Raw genomic sequence first — 25,905 nt, 5'->3', positions numbered from 1 at the left:
CCAATAAATTTATTCAACCAACACAAACCAATGATTCACAATGTAAAGCTTTTAGCTTTTGAATAATTCAATCTTCTCAACAAGATAACCAAAACAAGATTCACACTAAAGAATGAATTCAACAAAGCTTCCGAGATTCAACAATTGAGTAACTCAAAGTAGAGTTTGATAAAAGCCCCGTTTTAATGAAGCACAATTGAAAATTCCAACACTTTTCCAAAACTCAAATTTTAAATAAACTTTCAATTAATGAGTCTTGGGTGTTAATTAATCAACTTACTCCTTTATGGTTTCCGCAAAAAGTATTAATAACCAACGTACTCTCGTTTGGTTTCCGCAATCCCAAAGTCAAATTAATTTTTGGTTTATTTAATATCCAATTCACACAATTTATAGAATTGAAATAAACAACCACGCAGTTATATATGTGCAGAAAAGTAAAGAGAGTGAGACCGAGTTTTTTACGAGATTTGGCTTATACTTAGCCTACGTCCTCGCCTTAGGTAAGACCACTTAAGGATTCCACTATAGCGTTCCTTTACGGGCGGAACAAACTGTTACAATCCCTCCTTTAGGGTGGAGCCCCCTCTCCAAGCGATTCCTCATGCTCGGTCGCTCCTTCAATAGACTAGAGTGCGCCTCTCCAAGCGATATCTTATGCTCGGTCTAACAACGATTCAAAAACCTGAACCGTCTACAAAATAAGAAACAATTATTGGTGTACAAAGACACTCTCAAAAGAGTAGATTAGTACAATTTTAATCTATATACTTCAATCAAAATCACAATATGGAAAGATGAAGTTCAAGAAGATATCACCGTAAGTCTTCTTTCTAGGTTGAAAGAATTAGGAGTAGGCTCAGAATTTTTGTGAGAAATTCACAGCAAACCTCAGTAGTGAAACTCATAAATTTATTGCACAAGAGAGCTTTGAGAGAATTTGAAGGTTTGAGAATAAGAAAGTTTGATTGCTATATTTTCTTGGTGTGTTTAATCCTTAGTCTTGAGGGGTTATTTATAGATGAGAAATCAAATTTATTTCGTGTTCTCCAAGTGACTTGGAGTGTTTTCCAAGTTTATAGAAAGTTTGGAGCCTAAGAAATCACTTTTGAAAACTTTTATTAGCTGTTAAAAAATAGCAGTTACGAGGTTCAGGTGCCTGAACTCATCAGGTCAGTCGCTTGAAGTTGAAATTCAGTGTATTTTTGAAGCCAGTACAGGGTTAGGTGCCTGAGGTTGCAAGGGTGAGGCGCCTGAAGTGGTTCTGTCTGCTGTTTAGGCGCCTGATCAGTCGCCTGAAGTGCTGTCAGCTTCAACCATCCTTCAGTATTTTGGTCATAACTTTTTCTACACAACTCTAAATTAGACGTTCTTGGTATCAACATAAGCTAAGAGAAAATCCAACAACTTTCATGTTGAACACTTTTTAAGATAAAGAGTTTTTGATAAAGAAAAATACACATCAATGTGGATCTAGAAAAAATAACATAATTTGGAAAATCTTGTTTTTGTGCTTTTCATTCCAAAAATAATTTTAACCATTTTGAAATAACTTTTGACCTGATAAAAATATTTTCCAAGTATTTTAAAAGGTATCTAGGTCCAAGTAATTAACCTAAGAGCTTCATGAATCCATATTGAAATCGCTTGAAGTACTTACATAAAGACTTCTTCTGACTTTGACATTCTAAGCACTTAAGTCTTCATGCTTTTCCATCTCTTGAGTCTTTTTTGACTTCCAACTTCAATTCACTTTAAGCTTCATCAAATCATCTTTGAATCCATGCTTTAATAGTATAAGCTTTATGAGATTTTCTTTCTTTGGAGTATAAGCTTTCAATAGTCATTGTGTGCACTTGACCTTGTATTCACATACTTGAGTTCTGAAATATCATCACTTAACCAAATATGTTAAGTTCTTCTGATTTGTTATCATCAAAACAAGATTTTAAGCCTTGTAAGGCCAACAAAATTAATAATTTACACATGCATTAACGGGAATACTTCAAAATAGAAGTAGGAAATTAAATTATGAAATGGTAATGTCACCAAGATATGGTGCAAAGTATAATGGTCTAATCAAACTTGGAACTTGGTTATATGTCACTTTTCAATGATGATTTTGCTTTAAAATGGGATTAAACTTAACCTACACAAATCAAAAGGAACTTATTCTCAATATTTTTTCCTCATCATTTTATATATCAAATGCAAATGATAGTTTTACCCACAAATACACAAAATATCAAAAAGGTTGGAATAACTCTACATTCTATTTTCATTTATTGTGCAACTCTGACCCTAGTTAGAGGTAAACAAATGACAAATCATTGGCCAATAAAAATTCTTATACGCTGTCATGAAATTCACCAAACAAAACTTAAATTATTAAATTGAAACCTTTGGTGGAAAAGAGGAGAAAAGGCAAAATCAAGTATTGATAATATAGATAATGAGAAAAAATATAGAAATTAAAAGAAAAAAAATATATCCGATGTATAAGTAATTCTCAAGAACAAACTTGCAAGAGCACGGGAAAAAATTTTCAAAACATCTTTAGAATTTCATTAAAATATAAACAAATATATTTTAACATTTTAGTTTGTTGTGTCAAATTCCAATAAAAAGGATTTAATTTGAAAATGCTTTTTACTAAAATTCTGGCTGCATTTCTCTGGAGATATTCATAAGAATTAGGGTGGACAAGAAAATATGAAAATCAAACAAAACTAAACTGAAAAATCGGTTAACTATTTCTTTGATTTGGCATTAGCTCAGAATTTTCAATTTTTTTGGGTCAATGAGTTTGTTTTGGTTCAGCTCATTCAACTAAATGTGTGCGTGTGTATCTTTTCACCCGCTGCTTTGTAGGGTATCAAGCAAACTGTAAACTGGCATAAAATTTTCCTCAAACAACATAGCCTTATATAATTTCCCTTAAAAAATTTATAAAAAAATGAGAATGCCTTGTCAATAATTTTAATGATAACTAGCATGGGGTATTATCAAACTTCATCTCATTAGTGTGCAACGAACTTTTTTTTAATCCACATGCTCTTCGAAATTTGGTTGGAAATAATGCAATAATTTGTCACCTTTGCACATTCATTGCCTACCGAGAAAAAAGGGGATTAGGAGTTAAAGAGGTTTTTTACTTTTTATTTGTTTTGATGTTTTGAACAACATAGATAACTATTATATATTAAGATAATAGTGAATGGAACACATAATATGGTTAAACATAAAAGCCTAACCAAAAGATGTGCTGATAGCAAAAATGCAATTTATCTTGATGAGAATGATAATAATTTTTTTTTAATCTAAAAAAAACTTATATGTGACATTATATAGTTTTAACAAAAAAATAACAATATATAATAGAAATGATAAAAAAAATTATAAAATGACTAGCATTTTCCTTTCAAGAAATACTAATATTGATTAATAAATCACATACAAAATTAATACGCATCTTTGATTCACTATTACACAAATATGTGTAGTGAATATTGACATATAACACGTTCTTAATCAAATGCTAGCGCAATTTTGATGCTACTTAGTTTATGTTAGAGCATATCTATGCACACACACACACACACACACACACACATATATTCATATCATCAAAACAATAATGTTTCTGTAACTAAGAGACATAGAAATTGGGTATTTTCAAGAAAAAAATTATAGAGGAAAAACTTTTACATATATCAAGGATTTATAGAGATGTGTGCTGAACATATTTCATTTCGCTTGCTTATTAAACAATTTTCTACTAATAGTTTCTATTTAGTAAAGCAATTGTTTCCATTGAAAGGATTGAAATTATAACAAGAAAAAGCGTGTGTGTGTGTTTTTTTTCTTTGCTTGTATTTCTTAGTTTTCTCAACACTCAAAGGAAAAATAACAATAAAAAATTAAATAAAAATATTACCATTCTACAATTTGACATATCCACTTATAGTTTTGAAGAAAGTATTAAAGCACTCTTGTATTTCTTTTTCCTGTATATTCTTCACCAAAATAATTTTATAACTCAAAAACTCATTATGACTCCAAAATAAAACTAGATGCCAACAAAATGTGCTTAATGTTCTTAAATAAAAAGGCATAAGAATTTTAGCTTTGCTTCACATGTTAAGGTATAATTGCTTGCTTCTAGTAAACATGGGTCCTAATAATGTCTAAAGATAACTTGCCTATTATTGTTAATACATAAAAATATCATTCAAAGTAAATATATCAAAATTCATTGAACAAACATTCCCGATTGAAGCATAAAAATGCTCTTTTCCATAGGATACTTTTCCAATCAAAGCCTTTGATTCAAAATTATCATTATTTCCTCTCGAAACATCCAAAGACAATGTAGACACCTAAATAAGTGGGTTGCCTTGCACTTTAGGTTTTACAAGAGTTGACACTTCCATTTTGGTTACCTAAAATGCCTGAATTTTATAAAAAGGAAAGAGAAGAAAAGCATTTGAAGAGCAGAAGCATGAAGATAGTTTGCTATGTAGCAATAGAGAAATAGCAGTTCACCCCCCCCCCCCCCCCCCACCCAAAAAAAAAGACCAGAACTTGTGAAAAATGCAATAATTTCATTCTCTTGTAATGAAAATGAGAGAATGAAAAGAGTAAAACATCTAAAAAACGAAAATAACTAATAAGAAAATAGAGAAAGAAGCCCAAATAATTAGATATTAAAAGGCCTCTGCAATTTGTTAATCTGTTTAGCTATACCCTTTAATCACATCTTTGCTGTTGTTCCTAACTAACCTCCTATAATCATTGATTCTAACCATCAACAAGCATGCCCCTTCCCTTGTAGACAATGAACAATCAACTACACCTAACATGCTAAAAGTGATATTTTACAATTGATTCCATTGCCAAGAATGAAAAATACCAAAGTTTATGGGATGAAACGGGAAGTTGCACATTTGATTTTTGAGGCAGAGAACATGAGAACCTTTAGCCCAGGTTTATGTATGATATGGTAAGAACAAGTTTAACACCCATGGGTATGAGCTTCTTTTTTCTTAAATGATTGACGCCAATGAATCAAGTCATACTCATCCATTTCAATATTCCGTGTTAGTTTTGTAATTTTATGTCTCTCCTCTTTCTCTGGTGTTCCTTCACAAATGTTGTGGCGTTGTATTAATTAAGAGAATAAAATTAAATTGCATAAGTGCGACCATATGGTTCTTAATTGAAAAGAAAAAAGTTCATCAATAAGTTGCATTACAATTTTAATCAAATGGCATCTTGCAAAAATTATCGAGAACAAATTAACTTGTAGAAAGTGATGGGAGGGAGGGGGGGTGTCAAAATTCTTAATTGAATACAAGCATATCAAATGATCGCATAAATGCAACATATATACGAGACGTATTTTTATTAGTTTATTCTTTAAAAAACTGAGAGAAATATTGATAATGCATAAGAAGAAAGAGTAAACATAATAAAGTTAACATGAAAAGTCATGTAGCCATGATGGTATAAGCCATGACTTTTCTTGCGCAGCATCAGCCCATTAAAGGTTCCCACTTACAAGTATTTCAAGGAGAACATGAAAAGAATAAAAATAGCTTTATTAATACAATTAATCTAAACAATGTTTAGATAGGGTTGTTAAGTGCTGATGAATTTTGAAACCCCATGCTATAGGGTCCTTTACCAGCATGAGTGATCCATTTGTTATGCTCAAGCCTGTATTTAGATGAAATGAGTCCTTGCTAATGGTGGTTTTTTTCCTTCATGAACCTCCTCAACCATTTCCCAAGACGGGTTTTATTGAAAATGTGGAGGGATTATGATCCCAATCCTCTTGAACAAATAGCTTGTTTAACCATTCCCCATTTGACAAGGTGGAATCTCAATTCCTACCCCAAGCTCCCCCAAAGGAATTTCCTTTGAATTTCCTCAAGTCTCTTGGCAATTGAGTCTAGTAAAGGAAAAGAGACATGGAATGGATAGGAAGGTTTGTCAAGGTACTCCCGATGAGAGTGAGTCCACCACCTTTTGACAAGAAGTTCCTTTTCTAGCTTGCCAAATTTTTTCAAACTTCTTGATAATGAGGGCCCCACACTTTTCTGAAATCTTTGAATTTGGCCCCAAAGGGAGACCGAGGTATTTAATGGAGAATGTTCCCATCTTACAACCCAGAAGATCGGCAAGAAAAATCCCCCTTGGCGTGCCATCACCAAATTGGAATAAGCTCACTTTTTCCAAGATTCACTTTCAAACGTGAGACAACCTCAAATCCTACCAAAATGCATCGAAGGTTGAGGATATGGAAGGGGTCACCTTTGCAAAATATGTTGGTATCATCCGCGAAGAGAAGATTTGAAACTTCCATGAACCTGCCATTCTTGCCCACTTTGAGACCATTAAGAAACCCTTGTTCGGTAATCTTCTTTAATATGCGACTTAACTCACCAAAATAAACAAGAAGGGGATAGAGGATCCCTTTGCCTTGAGACTCTAGAGGAGTGAAAGAAATTAGATGGGCAACCATTTATATGCACTTAGAAGCTTGGAGTTTTGATGCATTGTGCAATCCAATTGCACCAAAACTCCCTAATGCCCATTCTCTGAGTAGATACAGAAGGAAGTTCCGGTTGACGTGATCAAAGGCTTTTTTTATTTCAAGCTTGCATCCAGTATCTTTCTGCCAGTCACAAAGGCACGCTGGTGCTGCCCAATGACTCCCAAAATGGCAATTTTGATCCTTGCTGCCAGGACATTAGCAAGGATCTTATAGATGTTAACGACCAGGCTAATTGGGCGAAAATCCTTGATGTTCGCTGTCTCTACTTCCTTTGGAATCAAGTTGACAAAGGTGGCATTATTACAAGTCATAAGTTTGCATGATTTATTGGACTTCTCAAAGATGTTGTGAATGTCATGCTTGAGAAAGCTCCAGTTTGTCTAAAAGAAGGCAAAAAAAAAAAACATCCTGGCCAGGCGCTTTCTCCTTATTGTAATCTTTAATGGTTTGCATGATTTTTGCTTCTTCAAAGGATCTATTTAGCTACTCTGCAATAGAAGAACTAAGAGATCAGGAAATGATTCCACCCACTATTTGTGTCCAGGCTTCAGATTCAGAATGGAAGACTTTGTAAAAATAAAAAATGCTCCGTTTAATTTCCTTTTCCAAGTCAAGGTGTTCCCACCCAATTTCAATGCTGGATAAGGTGTTGAGCATTTGCTGTCCGATGAATAAATAAAGTATTTGAGCCGTAAGACTCTGGATTTCTCCTACATGAAGGACCCTATAGACAACTTTTCTGGAACGAGCTCTTGGAGATTAGAAGCCGATGTGATGCTCCTTGAATCTTTGGAGCATATTTCCAACATTGTTTGTTTATCCTCATGAAAGAAGTGGGGTAGTTTATGTGATAACACCCTTTAGGCCATGGTAATTTTAAACTACTTTGTTAAATTACCATGACTTGCTTTGTTTTGCAATAAACTTATTCATACTAGCCATGTTATTCATTTATCTGAGTTGTGTTAACTGATATTGGAAATTCCATTTGACTTATTAGTGGTAGGAGGGGCTTAGATGAATGCAAATTATGAGGGTCAAGCTAAAACATAAATAGCATAAGGGTTGGGGCAGAGAGAGGGAAAAAAGAAGAAGATGGGGCATGCCAAAACCAGGTGTGACACCTGGCAGCACTACAAACCAGCAGCAGCCACGTGGCAGTTCTGAAAAACCAGCAGCAGACACTTAGTGCACAGATGTCAAGCAATGCAGGAACCCGGTTGCCACTAGCTGCTATGGTCCTGCCATGTGTCCAGTTGCTGTCTTGACTTTTCCAGCCCTGCGGAGCAACCTGAACATAGAAAAGAATACCACAAACTCTAGAGAGAGAGAGAGAGAGAGAGAGAGAGAGAGAGAATCAGGGAAATTTAGAGAAAATCAAGAGAAAATACAGGAAATTCAGAGGGAAACTTAGACTCAGTTGAAGAAGCTGAAAATCAAGGTAGGTGTTCTTAATTTTCATTTATTTACCTAGGGATTTTGGGTATTTAAAGGAAATAAGGGTAGAAACTTGTGTAAAGTTGAATCCTAATTACTAGATATGGCTGCATAATACATATATGTTTCTTTGGTTATCATAGTTTCATATCTTGTTTAGTTGGGAAATTTTCATGATATTTATCTTGTAAGGATGATGGTTTTACTTGCTATGGCATGATAAGAAAGAAAATACTTACTATCTTTGGGATCTGATCCTACACCACTGCTTAATACCTTTAGTGGATTGACTATTGCATAAGTTGATTCCTAACTTTTATCTCATATCATGACATAAGTAAGCAATTTTTATTGTATCGGCCCAAAACCCCACTAATTGATCTTTACGGTGTTTTCAATGGGATAAATGCATTAAAAAGCGACAAATTTTATCTGATGGTGCCGCTACAGTTGGCGGTGAACTCGCTTTGGGAAAAAACGTATTAGTCGCTCACATGCCATGGGAAGGTTACAATTTTGAACATGCGATACTCATTAGTGAGCGTCTGGTATGGTAAAGTCTAAGCGCATATGGCATGAAAAGGAAATCTGATTTCGGTAAAACTTGATCTGAATCGTATTTCAGATTCAAGTTGGTTCAGTGTGGGTGACCACAAAAGTCACCGAATGGGTCAGTCTTTTCCTTCAGTTTGTCTTATATTTTAAATATAAAAAGGTGTGGGAGGACATTGCAGAAGTTAGAGTATGAACCGTTTTTTGAAATTGTCGATATAATGTAATAGTATGACTAGGTTCAAAGAATCTTTCATGATTCCATAGAATTTTATGATGCGTCATGTCGGCCAGTAATCTTGAAGTAAGTCTTGTGAGATAGCCTGGCAGTCCTGCAGGCAGAGAGGTGGATTAGGTGGAGAGAACAGTCTCTCCACTATTAAATCCCTTGCCCCCTTGTTCTCCTGCAAAACCTTCATTGCACGCTCTTTGTGGTTGCAAAGATATTGTGTTTTTGGCGGCAATGGGTCGTGTAATATAGTATCCATCTGCCCCTTCCAGAAGGTGAGGTTGTCTAGAGTGAGGGGTTGCTCCCAAAAGGCCACTTCTTTTTTTTATTTAGGCAAATAAGGGGGAAGAAGGAGAGGCCTCGCAGGATTGGTAGGAGGTATTAGACCCACTTTCTTTTTATGGTTGAAGGTGAAGACAATTTTTTGATTGTTCCACGATAGGGTCCATTCAAGAAAGGATCATATATCTTAGGGAAGTATTCTTTTTCAGTTTCATCATTACATAATCTAGCCCTTTTTTCAAGTGTATCCAGAAAAGGATATTCTTTGTCTTAATGATAATAATTGATAAATCAAAGACTTTCAATGGTCTTTGGATGAATCGACATCAAATAGAGTAATTCGGTTTTTCTTTTCTGCAATAACATGATAACTGATAAGAGCATCCCAATCATCCCTTTGACTTTATAGGCTACCTTTCAAGTGTGTGACTCAATCCTTCAGTGGTACGGAATCAAATGCTAAAAAGTCATTTAGAATAGATTTTTAAATTGCGAGGTACACCATTACGAGCTCAATATATATGAGTGTTATTCCGTAAAATAACTCAAATTTCAAATCATTCACTTGCTTTAACTACTCATTCTATGGATGTGGGAGCATCGACTCCGTCCCTGTGGGCTTATGAGGAGTTCGTATATCTCAGGATTTCACCCCTACACACAAAATTCCACTCTCCACTATCTCACTCAAGTGAATTGGTTTCAAGAATAGAACTATTCTCCTTCTAAGACTTTAAGAACGCTATAGGTGATTGTAGAAAGAGACTTTCTTTCGTTTTCAAAGGATGACTGAAAGTACAGACGGAAATCATTATGATTTGCTTGTTTATGAAAATATTTTATCGCGAGGTCATTGTAGAGAATTGAGAATTCTAATTTGAAGCCTCATAGAGGTTTGAATGGACTCCAACAGCCACGGAATTGGACAAAAAGCGATCCTTAATTTGGAATTTCTTCGTGAATTCAAGTGCACTAGAGAAAACCCACCAGGGTATCCCTCTAGTGAGTGGACACATCACAGCTGACCACCTGAAGTCAATGATAGCGAGAATCGAATAATGGGAGAGTAAATTATTAAGCTTTGCCAAAAGAGTTACACTCATCTAGTCAGTCATGTCAGGCATGACTAATTCATTCCTTAGCTGCTTCAAAATCCTGGCAGCAGCAACTAACAAAATAGAAGCTCTTGAAAGGAACTTTTTATGGTCAGCGGGTGAAAGGAAGAAGCTTCGCCTAGAGTTCAATAAAGGAGCACTTCCAATAGTGTCAGCTATACTCACCTTCTTTCGGCCGTGTGAAGAGTGTCACTCGAGAAGGAACCACTGAAAGTTATCATCCAGATTCATACAAAAGCATGAAAATGAGTAGGAATTAATGGCGTGATCCAGCAATTTCACTGCTCTATGCTTCCACCAGAAAAGAATACCCCCTGCACTGCCCTCAGCTCCAATGGTAACCCAACCACATGCCCCAACTCCTGTAAATCTTTGTATAAGAGCTGACCCATCATCTCCACTTTAGTTTCCTGCAAGCAAACAATTTCGCCTCTCTAATCCTTGAGAAAGGACTTGATTAAACTCTGTTTAGATCTGTCATCGAGTCCCCTCATGTTTCAAGATATGAGTTATAAACATGATTTAACAATTGGACCCCAGTAGCTCCATGCCTCCACCACGTTTGGGTGGATCCAGTAGCTCCATGCCTCCACCACGTTTGGGCATCCACCCATTTTTTTGTAATTCACTGAACATTCCAATTGTTTTAACTCCCTGTTGATATCCAACTTTCTATCACTTCTAGTAGTTGGCGCCAAGGTCTTAAATTTCAAAGCCCCAAGAGTACAAAAATTTTGATGAAAATTTTGATTCTGATTTCAATTCAACTTTGATTTGATAAAACAATGAATATTAGTTGTAAAACATGGAATTCTTTAATGAAACTTTAGAAATTGTTGATAGAAATTATAATGTAAGTTTTAGGACTAGTATATTGCAAATACATTTATGTTGTGTATGAGGTGCAATATTGTAATATTTGGTTAATATAAATGAAATTTATAAATTAATTAAATATTATATATTATACAAATAAATATAATATGGACATGAATGGATAAATAAAAAATAAGGTAAATTAAGGGTGAAATTTCACTTCGTGTCTAAATCTTGCATTTGAATTCCAAGGAAATTTCATTCTATAATTGAAATTTCAACAAGTTTCTCTAAAATATTGGGATTTCAATAAATTTCAGATGATTCTTTGAAATTTAGATGGAAATTATATAAGATGGAAATGGACTGCCATTTCAATTTCAAGGGTGATGGAAAGCAGAAATTTTTACAATCTCTTGGAAATTTAAGACCATGGCTGGCGCCTTTTATTTATTTATTTATTTTTCAATCTCTTCAAACAATCTCAAAGCCCTGTCTTAGAAACTATCAAAAGACACACCGATGACTTTACTGACCATCTTCACCTTCCAGAGAACCCAATCAGAAACCTGCTCCTTAAAGTAGGTGCTGTTTGGGTCCAGACCATTTAACATTTGAATATTGGGGCTATCCTGCATATCCTCCAGGCTGGGACTAACTTGCAGAGCCTCTATGTAGTTATTGGGGGCTGGAACCAAAGCCAGACCTCTATCAATAGCCTGAGATTGGGAGGATTCCAGCTCCAGATCTTCCTCTTCCTCATCAGCTGCCGTTGCCTTGAGGGGAGGGGGATCCTGCAGAGGAGCAGCCTCCCCGAAACAAACCAATTCTTCATGACCTTGCCTGGACCTTGTTGGAGTTTGAAGGAAGTGAAGGAGCTGGGCTGGGCAGCATATTTATTTCTGAGGTTGAGAGGCCGAAAAGAAATGCCGCCATGTTTGTGTTGCCAGGGCCCAATTCGAGGCCCACTTCAGCATCCGCGAAGGAAGAAAAGTTTTTGGGCCTTTCTGAATCTGGCCCAGGAAATTCAAACAAGTGATCAGGAGTGCTGCTTCTCTTTCCAGTGACACTTGCAAAAGAGTGTGCGACTACATTGTCTTCTCCAACCACTGCGTGTCTTGTGTCTGATCATTGCTCAATGTTAACTTCAAATATTACGACAATGGGACAAGAATACACCGACACTGGCTGGTTCAGAGTTGGTTGATAGTAGCCTTCTGTGCACAGTGGCCTTCATTTCAATCGGGGAAACACTCATTGACCTAGCTCGACAGCCAAAACTGAGAACCTTCCCCAACCCTTCAAGTTGTAGCCTTCTGGAAAGGCCAAGATTCTCCAGATACTGGTGATCCCCATTAGGGCAAGGTATTTGCCATATTTGTTTGTCTTCAGTTGCAATGACAAGGTTTTGTTCATGTTCCTCGTTCAACCAAACTACGAGGAACCATTCAAACTCCTCAGACTCCATGAAAATGGAGCTCCATCTTGCTCTACGGTATTCCTTGATTCTAAGAATGTTGTGATCTTGCGTCCTATAACCAGGTTGAAGGTCGTCCTCTCGACTACCATTGTACATTTTTTGTCTCCCACCATGAGAGAGAGTATGCCAGAATAATTATATATTAAAAAAAAGGTAGCCCGGTGCATAAAGCTCCTGTGAATGCGGGATCTGGGGAAGGGGCAGACCATGATGGTGTCTATATACGCAGCCTTACCTTGCATTTTTGCAAAAGGTTGTTTGCAGGCCTTGAACCCATGACCTCCAAGTCACACGACCATAACTTTACCATTGTGTCTATTCTCCCCTTCAGAATAACTGTATATTGTATTAACAAAAATAGGCTCAAGATATGTGATTTCACTGCTATACATCTTGTTTTAAAATCTCAAATTAATGGAGACACTGAAGTTTGGAAATTTTTTGAAAATGTGGAACTTTGTCTCTCCAATTAGTGGGAATATTTGTATGAAATCATATGAAGATTTGCAAACTGCATAATGCTCCAGACATGAAGGCTTCTAATAGTTATGCATATTGCTGGAGTTTGCTTGAAGCTTCAAATGGAACATGGTTTTAGATCATGGTCGTGGGTAAAATTGCGTAACAGTTGCAGGTGTTGCGGGATGCAGGAGAAGCAGACGTTATGTAATGGGAAGCGGTTGTGAATTTTTTTCTTGCATGCACAAATATGTCAAAATTGAAGAATAATGATAAAATCCTTTAAAACATGTTTTTTAGTGAGTTTTGACTGCTTTTATTCAACCTACGAACACTTTTTTAATAGGTAACATGATTTTTATATTAATTTCAGTGCGCCATTTACATAAAGGGTATATTCTTTATACCAATCACTACTTTAATGACTAAAAAATTTAAAAATGTAAATTGAAATTGACAACCAATAAATTAAAGACATAAAATGAATATACATATATACAATATCAATATAATATTACAATTCAAGTGGGAAATTTAGGCTCATTAAGTAAGTTAATACTAAATAGATAGTAGTCTTCATACATTGTAATCATTGTTTTTAATAGTTACATATATATATTATTTTGTATTTTTTAGCAAATTTAATTTTGAAAATTTAATATTCAAAATAACAAGAACTAAGCATAGCAATTTTATTACGCATTATGAAATTTAGGTCCATTATGCAAATTAATTAGTTAAGCTATAAGTAATATTAATCATAGAAAATTAGCATTTAAGCACCAACTATTAAGAAATTAAATATTTTAAAAATGAAAATATAAGTAACTAAGTTAAATAAGTAAATTTTAAAAACCTAGTTAGCTAGAATTTTGTATTAATTATCTTAAAAATGTGATTATCTAAAATAAATCAAATTAATTTTTGGTATTAGGCTTAAGCTTTTAGCTGCTTAACTTGCTCAAGCAGAAAAAGAGAGAAGGGGGGGGGTGGGGAGCGGGGGAGAGAGTTGTCGGGGGAATGTTGGTTAAATAAATTGTACGTGCTGGCAGCCTGGCAGTGGACACTGGAGTCAACTGGACGAACCCACGAACTGACGAAGAGCAGCGGCAGTACTCACAGCAGCCAGAAAAGGAGGATTCCGGTCACCTCTTCAAACCCACTTTGGATCCACTCAAATTTCAAGCTTCCAACTTGATTTCTCACTCAGATCTACCCAAAAACATTTACAAACAACAACAAATTTCTTCTCAAATGGATAAAATTTCTGACAAAAGGAAGGGGAAGCACACACTCGACCCTTGGACAGCAATTTCAAGTACAAACTTCTATTTTTGCAGCTGTAGATCACTAGATCTAAGCTGGACGAGCTAGGGGAAAGGGAGAAATGCAGCAGAAGGCAGAAAAAATGGGAAAAAATGAGGTAGTTTTGAGTTAAAGGCTGTAGGAAGGTGCAGCTGGCGTAATGGGGCGTAACGACCCATTACAGCCCATAACAGAAGCGTAAGGGCCGTTATGGCTGTGAATTTTCTCCAAACTGCTATAGCGGTCCACAACGGTATCGGCAGCTTGATTTTCTGTTATGTAATGGCCACTAGGCTATGTAACAGCCATTATTTAAAACCTCAAAATGGAAACAATTTAGAAACTTGAAGACAAAGCGTTAAAGCGCCAAACAGCTTGAATTCTTAACAGACCCTTGGAATTTGTTGTTTTTTTCATTTGTATCATCTTTCCTCTTTTTTAACTGTCAGGTTAAAGGAATGCTACTAAGTAATTGTTACAACCATTGTTATCAGTTTGTTTTTGATTCCTCTTTAACATCTGTAGGATTTCCTTGGTATAGTCTGATTTTGACACATTTTCTTTACTTTAGTGTCCTGTAGATTTTGGCATCATTCATGTCAATTTAGGGTAAGGGTTGCAAATTCACTTACAAAATTTTGAACTGCTGTTATCTACAGAGCAATAAAAAAATTCAGAACCCAGTCAGAGTTACCTCTTCTCGCATCCTTGCGGTCATCAAGCAGAGAAAAGATTCTGGAAGTGGATGGAACAGTTACCACCCAACCAGTTCTTCAGCATGTAGGAATTTCTACATGGCCTGGTAGGTTCCAGGGATGGTGTTTATCGTTAAGTTGTCTTATTATTCTTTCCAGTTTGCATATATTTTAAGTATCATCCTCTGTAAATTAAAAGTTATGTTGATCATGTTTGCAGCATTTTCAAGTGGAGAAATGCGATAGATGCTGAGATGCTTGAATTAAGAAACAAAAATTTAGTGTTGATATTATTTATTTACTTTTGTTTTGGTTTATATGTGTGAACTGCAGGTCGATTAACCCTGACTGATCAGGCGCTCTACTTTGAAGCTCTTCGTCTTGTATCTTATGATAAGGCAAAAAGATACGATTTATCTGATGATGTTAAGCAGGTAGTCAAACCTGAGTTGACTGGACCTTGGGGTACTCGACTTTTCGATAGAGCAGTTTCATATAAATCAATTTCCTTGTAAGGAACAATGCTTATTTATTTCTTATATAGTTGATAAATTTTTAATTTGAAATGTCATGTGTCAAATTCATACATGTGCTGCTATTCTGCCATTAACTTTCTTTGTAATCTGAAGGCTTCCCTCCTGATTTCTCAGCTATTTACCTTTGTTGTGTCCCCCCCCCCTGTAGATCAGAACCTGTTGTGATTGAGTTCCCTGAACTTAAAGGACACACTCGTCGCGACTATTGGCTAGCCATTATCCAAGAGGTTTTGTATCTTCATAGGTTTATACGGAAATTTAAGATCGAGGGAGCTGAACGGATTGACATACTCTCAAAGGCTGTTCTTGGAATATTGCGATTACAAGCTATTCAAGAAATTTGTTCCTCGGTCTCTTTCGACAGTAAGGCTCTTCTCATGTTCAGTCTTTGTGATCGACTTCCTGGAGGGGATTTAATACTGGAAACACTGGTTGGTATGTCAACCTCAAGGGAATCAGATCGGACTAACAATTCTCCAGATGGAATGTGTTCAATGTCTGCCTTGGCCATGGTTTCTAACTTAGGATTTTTGTTGGGAACAAGTTCAAGTGTTCCTAACGAGGCTGGGCTTCTTGTGGGTGAGATAGCTGTGGGAGATATCACTCAGTTGCAAAGAGCAGTCAAAGAATCTCAAAGGAGCTATAAAAAAGTGGTGCTAGCACAAGCAACAGTTAATGAAGTTAAAGTAGATGGCATTGATACAAATTTAGCAGTGATGAAGGTGGTGCTCACATTTTTAATTGGAGTTTTTTCTTAGTTTGTTTGATCCCCTTCTCTGATCCACCATTCTTTTTTCTCTTTCTATGAGTTTGTTTGAGGCAGGTATTTGATGTACTGAAAAGTTGGAACAAGTTTTCAGGTTACTAACCCAAATAATTTGCTTGTCGTATTGCATTCATACACAAAAAGTATAGAGATACAGACAGTTTTTTTTTTTTCCTTAGTTTTACTGATTAGTGGTGGCATATCGGATGAATATTCTGATTTTTTATAAATTAAGATTCTTTACATTATAATATTTGTGGTTGGCTGCATAAATTGTACTAATAATTCATTCCTAGCCAAACCAAACTTTATTTCCTGCTATTATGAAAATTTTAAAGCTGTAGCTGCTAAATATTTTATGCTTTCTTTTTGTAGGAGTTACTTTTTCCTGTTATGGAACTTGGAAAGTGGCTTCTGGATTTGGCATACTGGGATGATCCCGTTAAGTCAGTGGTTTTCTGTACAGTTTTAACTTACATCATCTGCAGGTAAGGTGCTTATCTACGTTGATATTTATTCTAGTGTGGGTCTTTAGTAGAGTGATTCTTCCCATAAAAAAAATGATAGTAAGTTAGGTTTGAGACAGTTACTTTTTAGCTATACAAGACCTGGAGATAGTGAAGAACATGGGAACAATAATTGTAGCACATGCTGTTCTTCCATGTTGGGCTGCACATCCTTGTGGCATCATGTGGCAAATGGCCTCTTCTTGGGAGCTTGAAATATCCCATGTTAGTTGCCACCTGCTCCTTTGTTTGCAATTTGCATAGTGTTAGGGGCTGACAGTTTGATCTCGGTTAAATGGGAAGGAGAGATGGCTTCACCTGTCCTCACTAGGGATTTTAATACTGGTTGTCGAATTACTTGGATGATGTGGTTGTCTTGTTGATTGAATAAAACAAATAGTTGCACTTGTCATTGAGCATGAATGTCGCTTGCCTTCATGATTCAATATTGTTGGAACTAATATTTCATGATTACGAGTGGCTTTCGAAGCCTCTTTGGTGCTCACGATTGCAGGTTCAAATGGTTAGTTGTTGGCTAACTCTGTCGAGGGAGAGCCTTGACGAGTGCGCCGCGGCCCCTTAATTGAGTTTAACTTGCAGGTCCGTGACAGTTGGTATCAGAGCACGATGATTATGAGTACCATGAGTTGTAAAATGAGAATTTGAAAATTTTGTAAAGACGGACAATGTTGAAGCATGTGAGTGAAGGGATGACCAATGAGAAAGGTGTGCCATCAGAGTTTGAAGCCGCCAAAGAGAAAACACTAGGAGTGAACCTCTATAGTGTAGTTGATTTTGAAAATAGAATTGTGGGACTTGAATAATTCACTCCGAGTATAAAAATCCCTAGTACAGAGTAGTGGAAAGCCTCGAAAATAGGTTGAAGCACATTGAGGGCATGATGCCATCTCTCCCATCTCATGGAGGAGAAAGACCAACAGAGTTCGAGGTCTTCGAGAGGAGGATTGAGCAGTTGGAAGCCTTGAGAATAGGCTAAAACACATCGAGGGCACGATGCCATCTATAATCCCAAGGGGTAGAGTCAATAGAGCTTGGGGCCTCCCTTCGGGAAGTAGACCAATAGAGCTTGAGGTTTGTCAGAGAATATTGAGCTATTGGAAGCCTTGAGTAGGCTGAAACATATCGAGGGCATGATGCCATTCATAATCCCAAATAGTAGTGCCAATAGAGCTTAAGGCCTTCCTACGGGAAACAAACCAATAGAGCTTGAGGTTTGTCAGAGAAAATTGAGCTGTTGGAAGCCTTGAATAGGTTGAAACACATCGTGGTCATGAAGCAATCTATAATCCCAAGGGGTAGGGCCAATAGAGCTTGAGGCCTACCTACAGGAGTTAATTGAGATCATTGCTATGTTGCGCTTACAAAGAATGTAAAGGAATCCATGACAATTTGTTGGGTAAGTGGACAAAGGACTTCCTGTAGAGACTAAAGAGAGATGGTAATGGTTCACCCCAAGCACCCAAGAGAATAGGCAGGGTGCCACGCGAAGTGCTAAAGAGTAGGTAAGGGTGAACGTTGCACGCTCTAGTAAGTCAACATGGCAGAGAAAAGGTAATGATTCATGCCAAGCACCCAAGAGAGTAGGCAGAGTGCCATGCCAAGTGCTAAAGGGGTTGACAAGGTGAACGCTGCACGCTCTAGCCAGTTAATATCGTGAAGGACTTGAAAGCCTCTGATGACTTGAACGATGGTATGATGCGAGATTTGGTAGATTTCAATACCCAAAAGACAACCAACTAGAGTGGATGAGTCGTGTCCCTTTGCATTTGTTTACCAGTTAGTAGTTGTAGTTACCTTAGACAGTGGATGAGTCGTATACCTTTTCAGCTCTTTGTAAGTTAGTAGTCGTAGTTACCTCACATAGTACGAATGAGTTGTATCCCTTTTCAATCTTTACTAGTCAGTAGTCGTAGTTACCTCGCATAGTGGATATGAGTCGTATCCCTTTTCAGCTCTATGCAAGTCCGTAGTCGTAGTGACCTCACACAATGGATGAGTCGTGCCCCTTTTCAGCTCTTTACAAGTCGGTAGTCGTAGTTCCCTCACACAGTGGATGAGTCTACAGAGTAGAGACTAAATATGTTGCCTTGTAGACAAGTAGTCAATGACGAAGGTTGTCAACAGCAATAGTGGGAAGACTTCTTACTGTACATCGACGAGGAAGTTTATAGAGTGAGTTGGGGAGTGTTAGGGGCTGACAGTTTGATCTCGGTTAAATGGGCAGGAGAGATGGCTTTTCCTGTCCTCGCCAGGGATTTTTATACTGGGTGTCGAATTACTCAGATGATGTGTTGTGTGGGTGTCTTGTTGATTGAATAAAACAAATAATTCCACTTGTCATTGAGTATGATTGTTGCTTGCCTTCATGATTCAATATTGTTGGAACTAATATTTCATGATTACGAGTGGCTTTCGAAACCTCTTTGGTGCTCACAAATGCAGGTTCGAACGGTTAGTTGTTGGCTGACTTTGTCGAGGGAGAGCCTCGATGAGTGCTGCACAGCCCTTTAATTGAGTTTAACTTGGGGTTCCGTGACACATAGCAAGTGGAACCAAGGAGTAAACTATTTTGGGTTCTATATCCAACATCACTCAATGTGCTTTTGATGTGGAGTTTGTTAAGTCATCAGGTTGAATAAATTCAGGTTATGAGGCCCAAACACATACCCTTACTATTCCCTTTGCTCATTTAGTGTTTTCATTAAGCTTTTTGAAGCATTAATACATCTTTGGTGTAGCACGCTAGCCGAAGGACGCTAAGATGTGTGGCACCCTTCTGGTCATGTGTTGAAGCTTCACTCATCACATTCATTGGATCTCAAGGGATCTAGCTTGTTCATTGTCTACCCAACGAAGATATCTTTTTTCCTAGGCTTCTACATTGAGAGCTCTTTTGTTCACTCTGAATACATGCGTCTTCCCTTAATCATCTATTGAAGTTCCTTTCTTCGTTTGGTTGAGGTGTGTTCCTTTTGCCAATGAATCTCACTCCATTTGAGTTCTAGAAATAAGGTTTACTGTCTTCTGCATTCCCTATTTTTATTTATTTTGTTCTTTTTTTGTTTTAATTTGGTTTATTATTATTATTATTATTATTTTTTTTTCATCTGGTGTTATTCTTGCATTCCTACCACCATTTCAAAGGAAACCTTCTCCTCCAGAGCTGCATCATGTAGGTTCTGAAATTCCCTTTCCCTGTTCTTCAAGAGTTATATCTCTAGACTGCAGATGATTTGGCATCTTTTTTGCAGGGTGCTACCTCAAAAACTGGGTGTGAAGGAAAGGATATTGGCCAAAAGGAGGTCCTCAAAACTGTTGAGAGGTATTCTTTCTCTTCCTTTATTGAGCTCAGTTAGGGGCAGTGCACTTATTGGTCCATGGCAAGCTCAGGTCCCCCCTCTGGCTGCTCCTTGCATACTCATTGTTGAGGACATTCGATGTTGATTCAAGATTACCACATTTAAGGCTCAAATAGCCTTAATCATTCCTGAGCCCAATGAATGTCGCAAGCTCAAAAAGAAAATTGTGCTAGATGTAGTCACCATCCATGATTGAATGAGCTACTGTATCTTTGCCCTCTGTGATGAGGAGCGGTCAGTGTGGAGTAAGTGATGCAAGCTGTTAAACAACAACTTCTGCGAAGTTTTGGGCTGAGATCTATATCAAACTACTCAACCACCCTCTCTTGTGCGACCCCGTCCCGTAAGTGAAGTGACAAATGGTTTTGAATTTGTACAAGTGCACAAATGCAAACAGAACAGAGTGCACTATGACAGACATAACAGTTGAAAACACAGATAACACTGGGCCAGACCTCTTGGAACCAAAATACTGATGCCATGACAACTACTTACAAATTTAAGCTTGTTAGGTTATGGGCCAACAGTGTCAAACTATTCTACCCAAGCCATCTAAGGATGGGTGCCTCAAGGCCAGATGGTGCAACAAGCAAAAGGCCCATATTGAGTGAGTTCAGAATATCAGGATCCCTCCTCATACTCTCCATCTAGTTGAGATCCATCTAATTGAGAATAGATTTGTGAGACCTGGCTTAGTTTGGCTAAATTAGATGGTAGGTGGTCTAGTTTATTGTCATTGTATGCCTTGATGAGTTGTGCCCAGCTAAGAGGGCCTTACTGTCAACTTTATCATTGTGGAAGTAGCATATGGTGTGTTGGTCTAGGGAATCAATTTGAGGCCAGCTCCCTTGCCTCACGTCTGGATGAGTCATCCGCCAAAAAAACTGAGATCTCATTCTTTGCATTGTGATTCTCTTCCTCTAATATCATGCATTTTGCGATAAAATCTGAGAGGACTTGGGCTTTTAAAGTCATTTGTGTTTTGTACTTGAATGTCAAAACTCTCCAAGCTTTGGTCATCATTTGGCTAACTGGGCTGGGTTGGCTGATGTTTGAAGGATTTGCTTTATAGACTGATCAGTTAAGATCAATGCTTTATTAGGCACAATTGAGGCTCCCTTTACAATGGGATATGTCCAAAACACCTTGAGGAATGATCTAAAATAGAAAAATCCCAAAAAAACAAGCACATAGTACATTAGAGCTTCTGCTTTTAGCAAAAGGTGTGCCTTTAGTGTTTGTTCAACCGTTAGCACATCCAGGGGTTGCAAATTTAAGTTAGATATGGTTAGCTACGTGTGGCAAAACTAAACAAATGTATATATTGAAGGATTAAGGAGTGCTCTTATCTTGGTGACTCTCTATAATTCCTCAACTTAAAGCTTTCCAAAATAATTGAGAATTCTGTCTTGGGTCTTGAACATAATTTGGACTTTGTAATGTTATGATTATCTTTTGGCACTGTTTACTTCAATGAAATTAACTTTGTGCTTAAAATGACCAGCAAGCAATTTTAATATCACATTTGTATTTTTTGTTTCATTTTTTATTTATTTATAATTTTCCCAAATTTCCTTTTTTAATAGAAAAATAAATATAGAGACAGAAAAGAGAGAATTACGAGCTAGGAGAGAACAAGAGATCCAAAAAAAAGAAAGAAAAAAGAAACTAAAAGTGAAAAAATAGCCAATCCTAATTTAGAAAACCCCTCTTTAAGCCATTTTCTCAAGTCTTTCCAGTTCCAGCTGACTTTTATTCGCTTTTCGCTTGGCCCCCATCCAACTGAACTTCATTCCCTCCAGGCTCCTCAAACCACCATTTCGTTCAGAAGTTTTTGAGCGCCTATAATCCTGTGCACTAACCTCCTCCAGGCGTGTCCATATATGTCTGAAATTTGTTTTTTTATATTTTTTTGTATATAAAAAAAACAGCAAAATTAATTTCCTACATGTGTCGGATACTGATGTTCTGGCCTACTAGGAGCGTCACTGTTACCCAGGAAGTAGGTAATAATCCATCCCAATTCCCTACATTAATAGTCACTGCCAAATTTGCCAAATCTGCACCCAATGGTGCCAGAGGAGGAGGCACCATTGAGGAAGGGGGGGTTGTTGCGACTAAGATGGTTTGCGCACTTGATTAGTTACAGCCAATCATGGTTGAAGAAGGGTGAGTGGGTTGTTACTACTGGTAGGAGGAAGTAAACCTAGAATAACTTGGACTAAGACTAACGATTTGATGACACTCCAACCTTCTGAGAATATTGACAATGATGGAAGAGGATTCTTGTAACTGATGCCACTTAGTGAGACTTAAGGCATGGTGGTGGTGGTGGTGCTGTTTTTGATGCTGTTGCTGCTGTTGTAGGATAGAGCTAGATGAGTTTTAGCTCAGCTTGGCTTGGCTCTAGTATGATAATTTAATACATAAATCGTTTTTATATATTTTCTATGATATGGATATTTATATATTTTTCCCTCTAAATATTTTAATATATACATATATATCTCTGTAACTAATTATATTTTTCGTAAACTTTATTTCTATTCTTATATATTTTCTATATGTGCATTTTTTTTTTCATGTATATATATATACACAATCCAATCAATCAACAAAATTGAAATCAATTTATCAAACACTTGATGCTTTTGGTAATAGCCTTGTGGTTATATGCAAGCCTTGTTTTTAATGTTTGTAATGCACTATTTTAACCAAGATTTCCGCAAAAGATTAATTAACACGTACTTTCTAGAATTAAGAGTCTTCTCTGAATTCTTACTTAAGCCCTGCAATCAGCGATTTTCACAATATACAGTGTAGAAAATAAAAGTGTAGGGGAGAGAGAAGACACCAAGATTTTACGAGGTTCGGCTTATCCCCAGCCTATGTCCTCGCCTTTGACAAACCACCAAAGGATTCCACTAGCTTAGTTCCTTTACTGGACGGAACAACACTTTTTACAATCACTCCTTCAAGTAGGTTAGAGTCCGCCTCTTCAAACGATATACCCTTGTTCGGTCCAACGATTCAACACTCGAACCGTCAATGAATCTACAAAAGATATTTGAAACAAGATGTACAAGAATTGCTCCTACAAGAGCTTATTAGTACAGTTCAAAACTATATACTTCAATGCAATTTAAAATATAAAATTCAGATTGAAGTTCTAAAAGTATTTTACCGTGCGATTCTTTCAATGGATGAAAGAATTAGTATTTGTAGCACAATATCAGTGAGTGAGAATCAGCAAAAACTTAGTAAGCTTTGTGCAAATTGAGAGCAAGAGAGAACTTTGAGAATTTGAGAGCAAGTGAGAGAGATTTGAATGCTGAATTTTAATTCTTGGTAATTAAATCAATTGAACTTGGGTGTATTTATAGAAGTGGAAAAGTATCTAGCTTGTTCCCCAAGTTCACTTGGAGTACGGCCCAAGTTTTAAATAAGTTTGAGCCCCAAGTGTTATGCATTTTAAATTTTTCCGCGCGGCAGTTGACTCTGAGGTTTCAGTCAGTCGCCTATCAATGCATTACTCATATAAAATATATAGGCAGTAGGGTGACAGTCGCCTATCAATATGGGGCTAGGTGCCTGTCACTAAATAATTGAGTTTTTAAAAACAAGCAGAAGGGTGACAGTTGACTGAAAAAACTTAGTCAGTCGTCTCAAAATACACTGTCAGTTGCCTGTCAATTCCTAGATAGTTGACTGTCATGTTTCTGTTTATATATTTTAAAACTCTTAACATGACAGTAGACTGACCATGTGTAGTCAGTCGCCTATCAAGTAATTTTTTCTTGTTTTAAAATATTTTTTTTCTCTCTTGTTTGCTTATTCATTCTTGGAATATCAATTTGTTTTTCTTTGAAAAATATGTTCCAAGATTTAAAAACAAGATTTCTAGGTCTTTGTGTAATGAGCTTCAAAATGAAAATCCATACTTGAATTATATTTGAAGTACTTACAATGTATCTCCTATTGACTTTCTTGACTTTTTATCTCTTTGTTGCTGATCCTTGATCTTTCAATCTTCTTTGAGCTTTATGGATCATTAATTTGATATGAGCCTTCCATGTACCTTGATCCTTGTGAGCTTTCAAGATATGTCATTTTAAGGTCTGAGCTTCATTTGATCCTTGATTTTTGACATGAGCTTTCAGGATTGTCACTTAATCATCTGAAATCCACTTTGCCTCTATTAATTGAAATATCACAATTTTGAAGCAAATTAGATAGCCTTACTTTGTTATCATCAAAATCAAGAGTCGTAAGTCTAGCTAGGCCAACAGAGAGGGAGAGAGAAGCCCGTTCCACCTCTTTTTGAGGGCACAGGAGAAGGGAAAAAGGGCAAAGAAAAAAAAAAGAGGGGGAGGGGGGCTCGGTAAAGGGTTGTTAGCCTTATGGAAGAGGAAGAGCTGTTTAACAATAGGTTTTTAAGAGGTCTCTACATTATATCCTCTTTCCTAATTACCTTGCCACCTTAACCTTGTAGTTGTGATTTTGATGGAACATTGATTAAATAGTTAATTGAATCATAGAAAATTAGCTTGATATTATAATCTTGATGTTCTCCTTAGATGCATGCATTTAGTAGGTGCCTCCTGAAATTTATGTATTTTCAGGGGATGGCTGCACTATGCGTTTGCTGTTGTGCTCGTCTTCATACCAATCTTCATGGTGCTAACGCGATTCTGCAACCAAGGGAGGCCTCTTGTAGAGCTCCAGGTAATTGCACCGCCTCCAATGACCAAAATGGATCAGCTTTTGGCAGTTCAAAATGCAATTTCTCGGGTTGAGGTGCTTCTTCAGGATGGAAATATTACTCTTCTCAAGTTACGGGCTCTGTTGTTATCCATTTTCCCGCAGGTCTTGTTCTGCTCATTCTATGCTTGGTGCAGCTCCTTTATTCTTTATTTATATTATATGCAATTGAATTGTTGTATTTATCTCCTTTATAATACACCACCTTTTACATTTTTAATTCAGCTACGTCAGTAAATGTTATTCAGGTACCACCTAATACTTGTCCAGTTTTGATATGATAAATCAGGCAAGTGAGAAGTTTGCAGTTGCACTTTTGCTTCTAGCTATGATTCTGGCGTTCATACCCAGTAAATGCATAGTTCTACTGATTTTTCTGGATACCTTTACAAGGTATTCACCTGCAAGGAAAGCAAGCACAGAGAGATGGATGAGGAGATTGAGAGAATGGTGGTTCAGTATTCCGGCAGCTCCCGTTGTTCTTGAAAAGGAAGAAAAGAAGAGAAAGTGAAACTGTAACATTTTGTATATTTGTGCACGTAATGTGATGGGTGTGTGCTTTATTCTGTGGGAGCCTAAATTTATAAAGTACGGAACAGGATTACCCAAATATACACTTAAAATAAATGGTAAAGTTATTTGCCCAAGAAGAAAACTCCTATAATTGTAATTATCATTTTTCATGTAATTATATTTAATTTTGTGGTAATGATTTGTAGCTTTTATAATTTGTATATTAGCTGCTTATCTAATTTTTTTATTTATTAAATATTGATCGTGCTTTATATCCCTTTAGGAGTAGCATCACGTTTGGTACATTGAATAGAATAAAGTGAGATTGGAATGAAATACAAATGTCAATAGAGACATGTAGAAATTAACACTATTCTATAACAGGCATCAAGTTCTAAGAATTGTAACCTCGTGGTATATAAAATGGAATAAGATTGGAATGGAGATGTGTAGAAATGAAAACCATTTTATGGCAACATATCAAATGTGCCCCAAGTTTTGAGAATCTCGACAA

The 25,905-nt window shown here is 36.7% G+C and overlaps 1 protein-coding gene across 7 annotated transcripts in view; it reads left to right on the top strand.

The window, feature by feature from the left end:
• Nucleotides 1–25,606, top strand: part of LOC131146351 (uncharacterized) — a 52,973-nt gene extending 27,367 nt beyond the window's left edge. For 4 of the 7 annotated variants that reach the window (XM_058095919.1, XM_058095921.1, XM_058095922.1 and 1 more), the window contains 6 exons: nt 14,894–15,036; nt 15,263–15,440; nt 15,614–16,187; nt 16,607–16,719; nt 24,740–24,983; nt 25,168–25,606. In XM_058095919.1, coding sequence (XP_057951902.1) covers nt 14,894–15,036; nt 15,263–15,440; nt 15,614–16,187; nt 16,607–16,719; nt 24,740–24,983; nt 25,168–25,389 — 1,474 coding nt within the window. In that variant the 3' untranslated portion in view covers nt 25,390–25,606. Of the gene's footprint in view, nt 1–14,893; nt 15,037–15,262; nt 15,441–15,613; nt 16,188–16,606; nt 16,720–24,739; nt 24,984–25,126 lie in introns of all 7 variants that reach the window. The other 3 variants (XM_058095925.1, XM_058095926.1, XM_058095924.1) reach the window with 1 other exon arrangement.
• The last annotated feature ends 299 nt before the right edge of the window (nt 25,607–25,905 follow it).

The sequence above is a fragment of the Malania oleifera genome, chromosome 13, assembly GCF_029873635.1.
Source record: "Malania oleifera isolate guangnan ecotype guangnan chromosome 13, ASM2987363v1, whole genome shotgun sequence".
In the NCBI taxonomy this organism is placed as follows: Eukaryota; Viridiplantae; Streptophyta; class Magnoliopsida; order Santalales; family Ximeniaceae; genus Malania; species Malania oleifera.
This window is presented reverse-complemented; position numbering and strand designations above follow the sequence as displayed.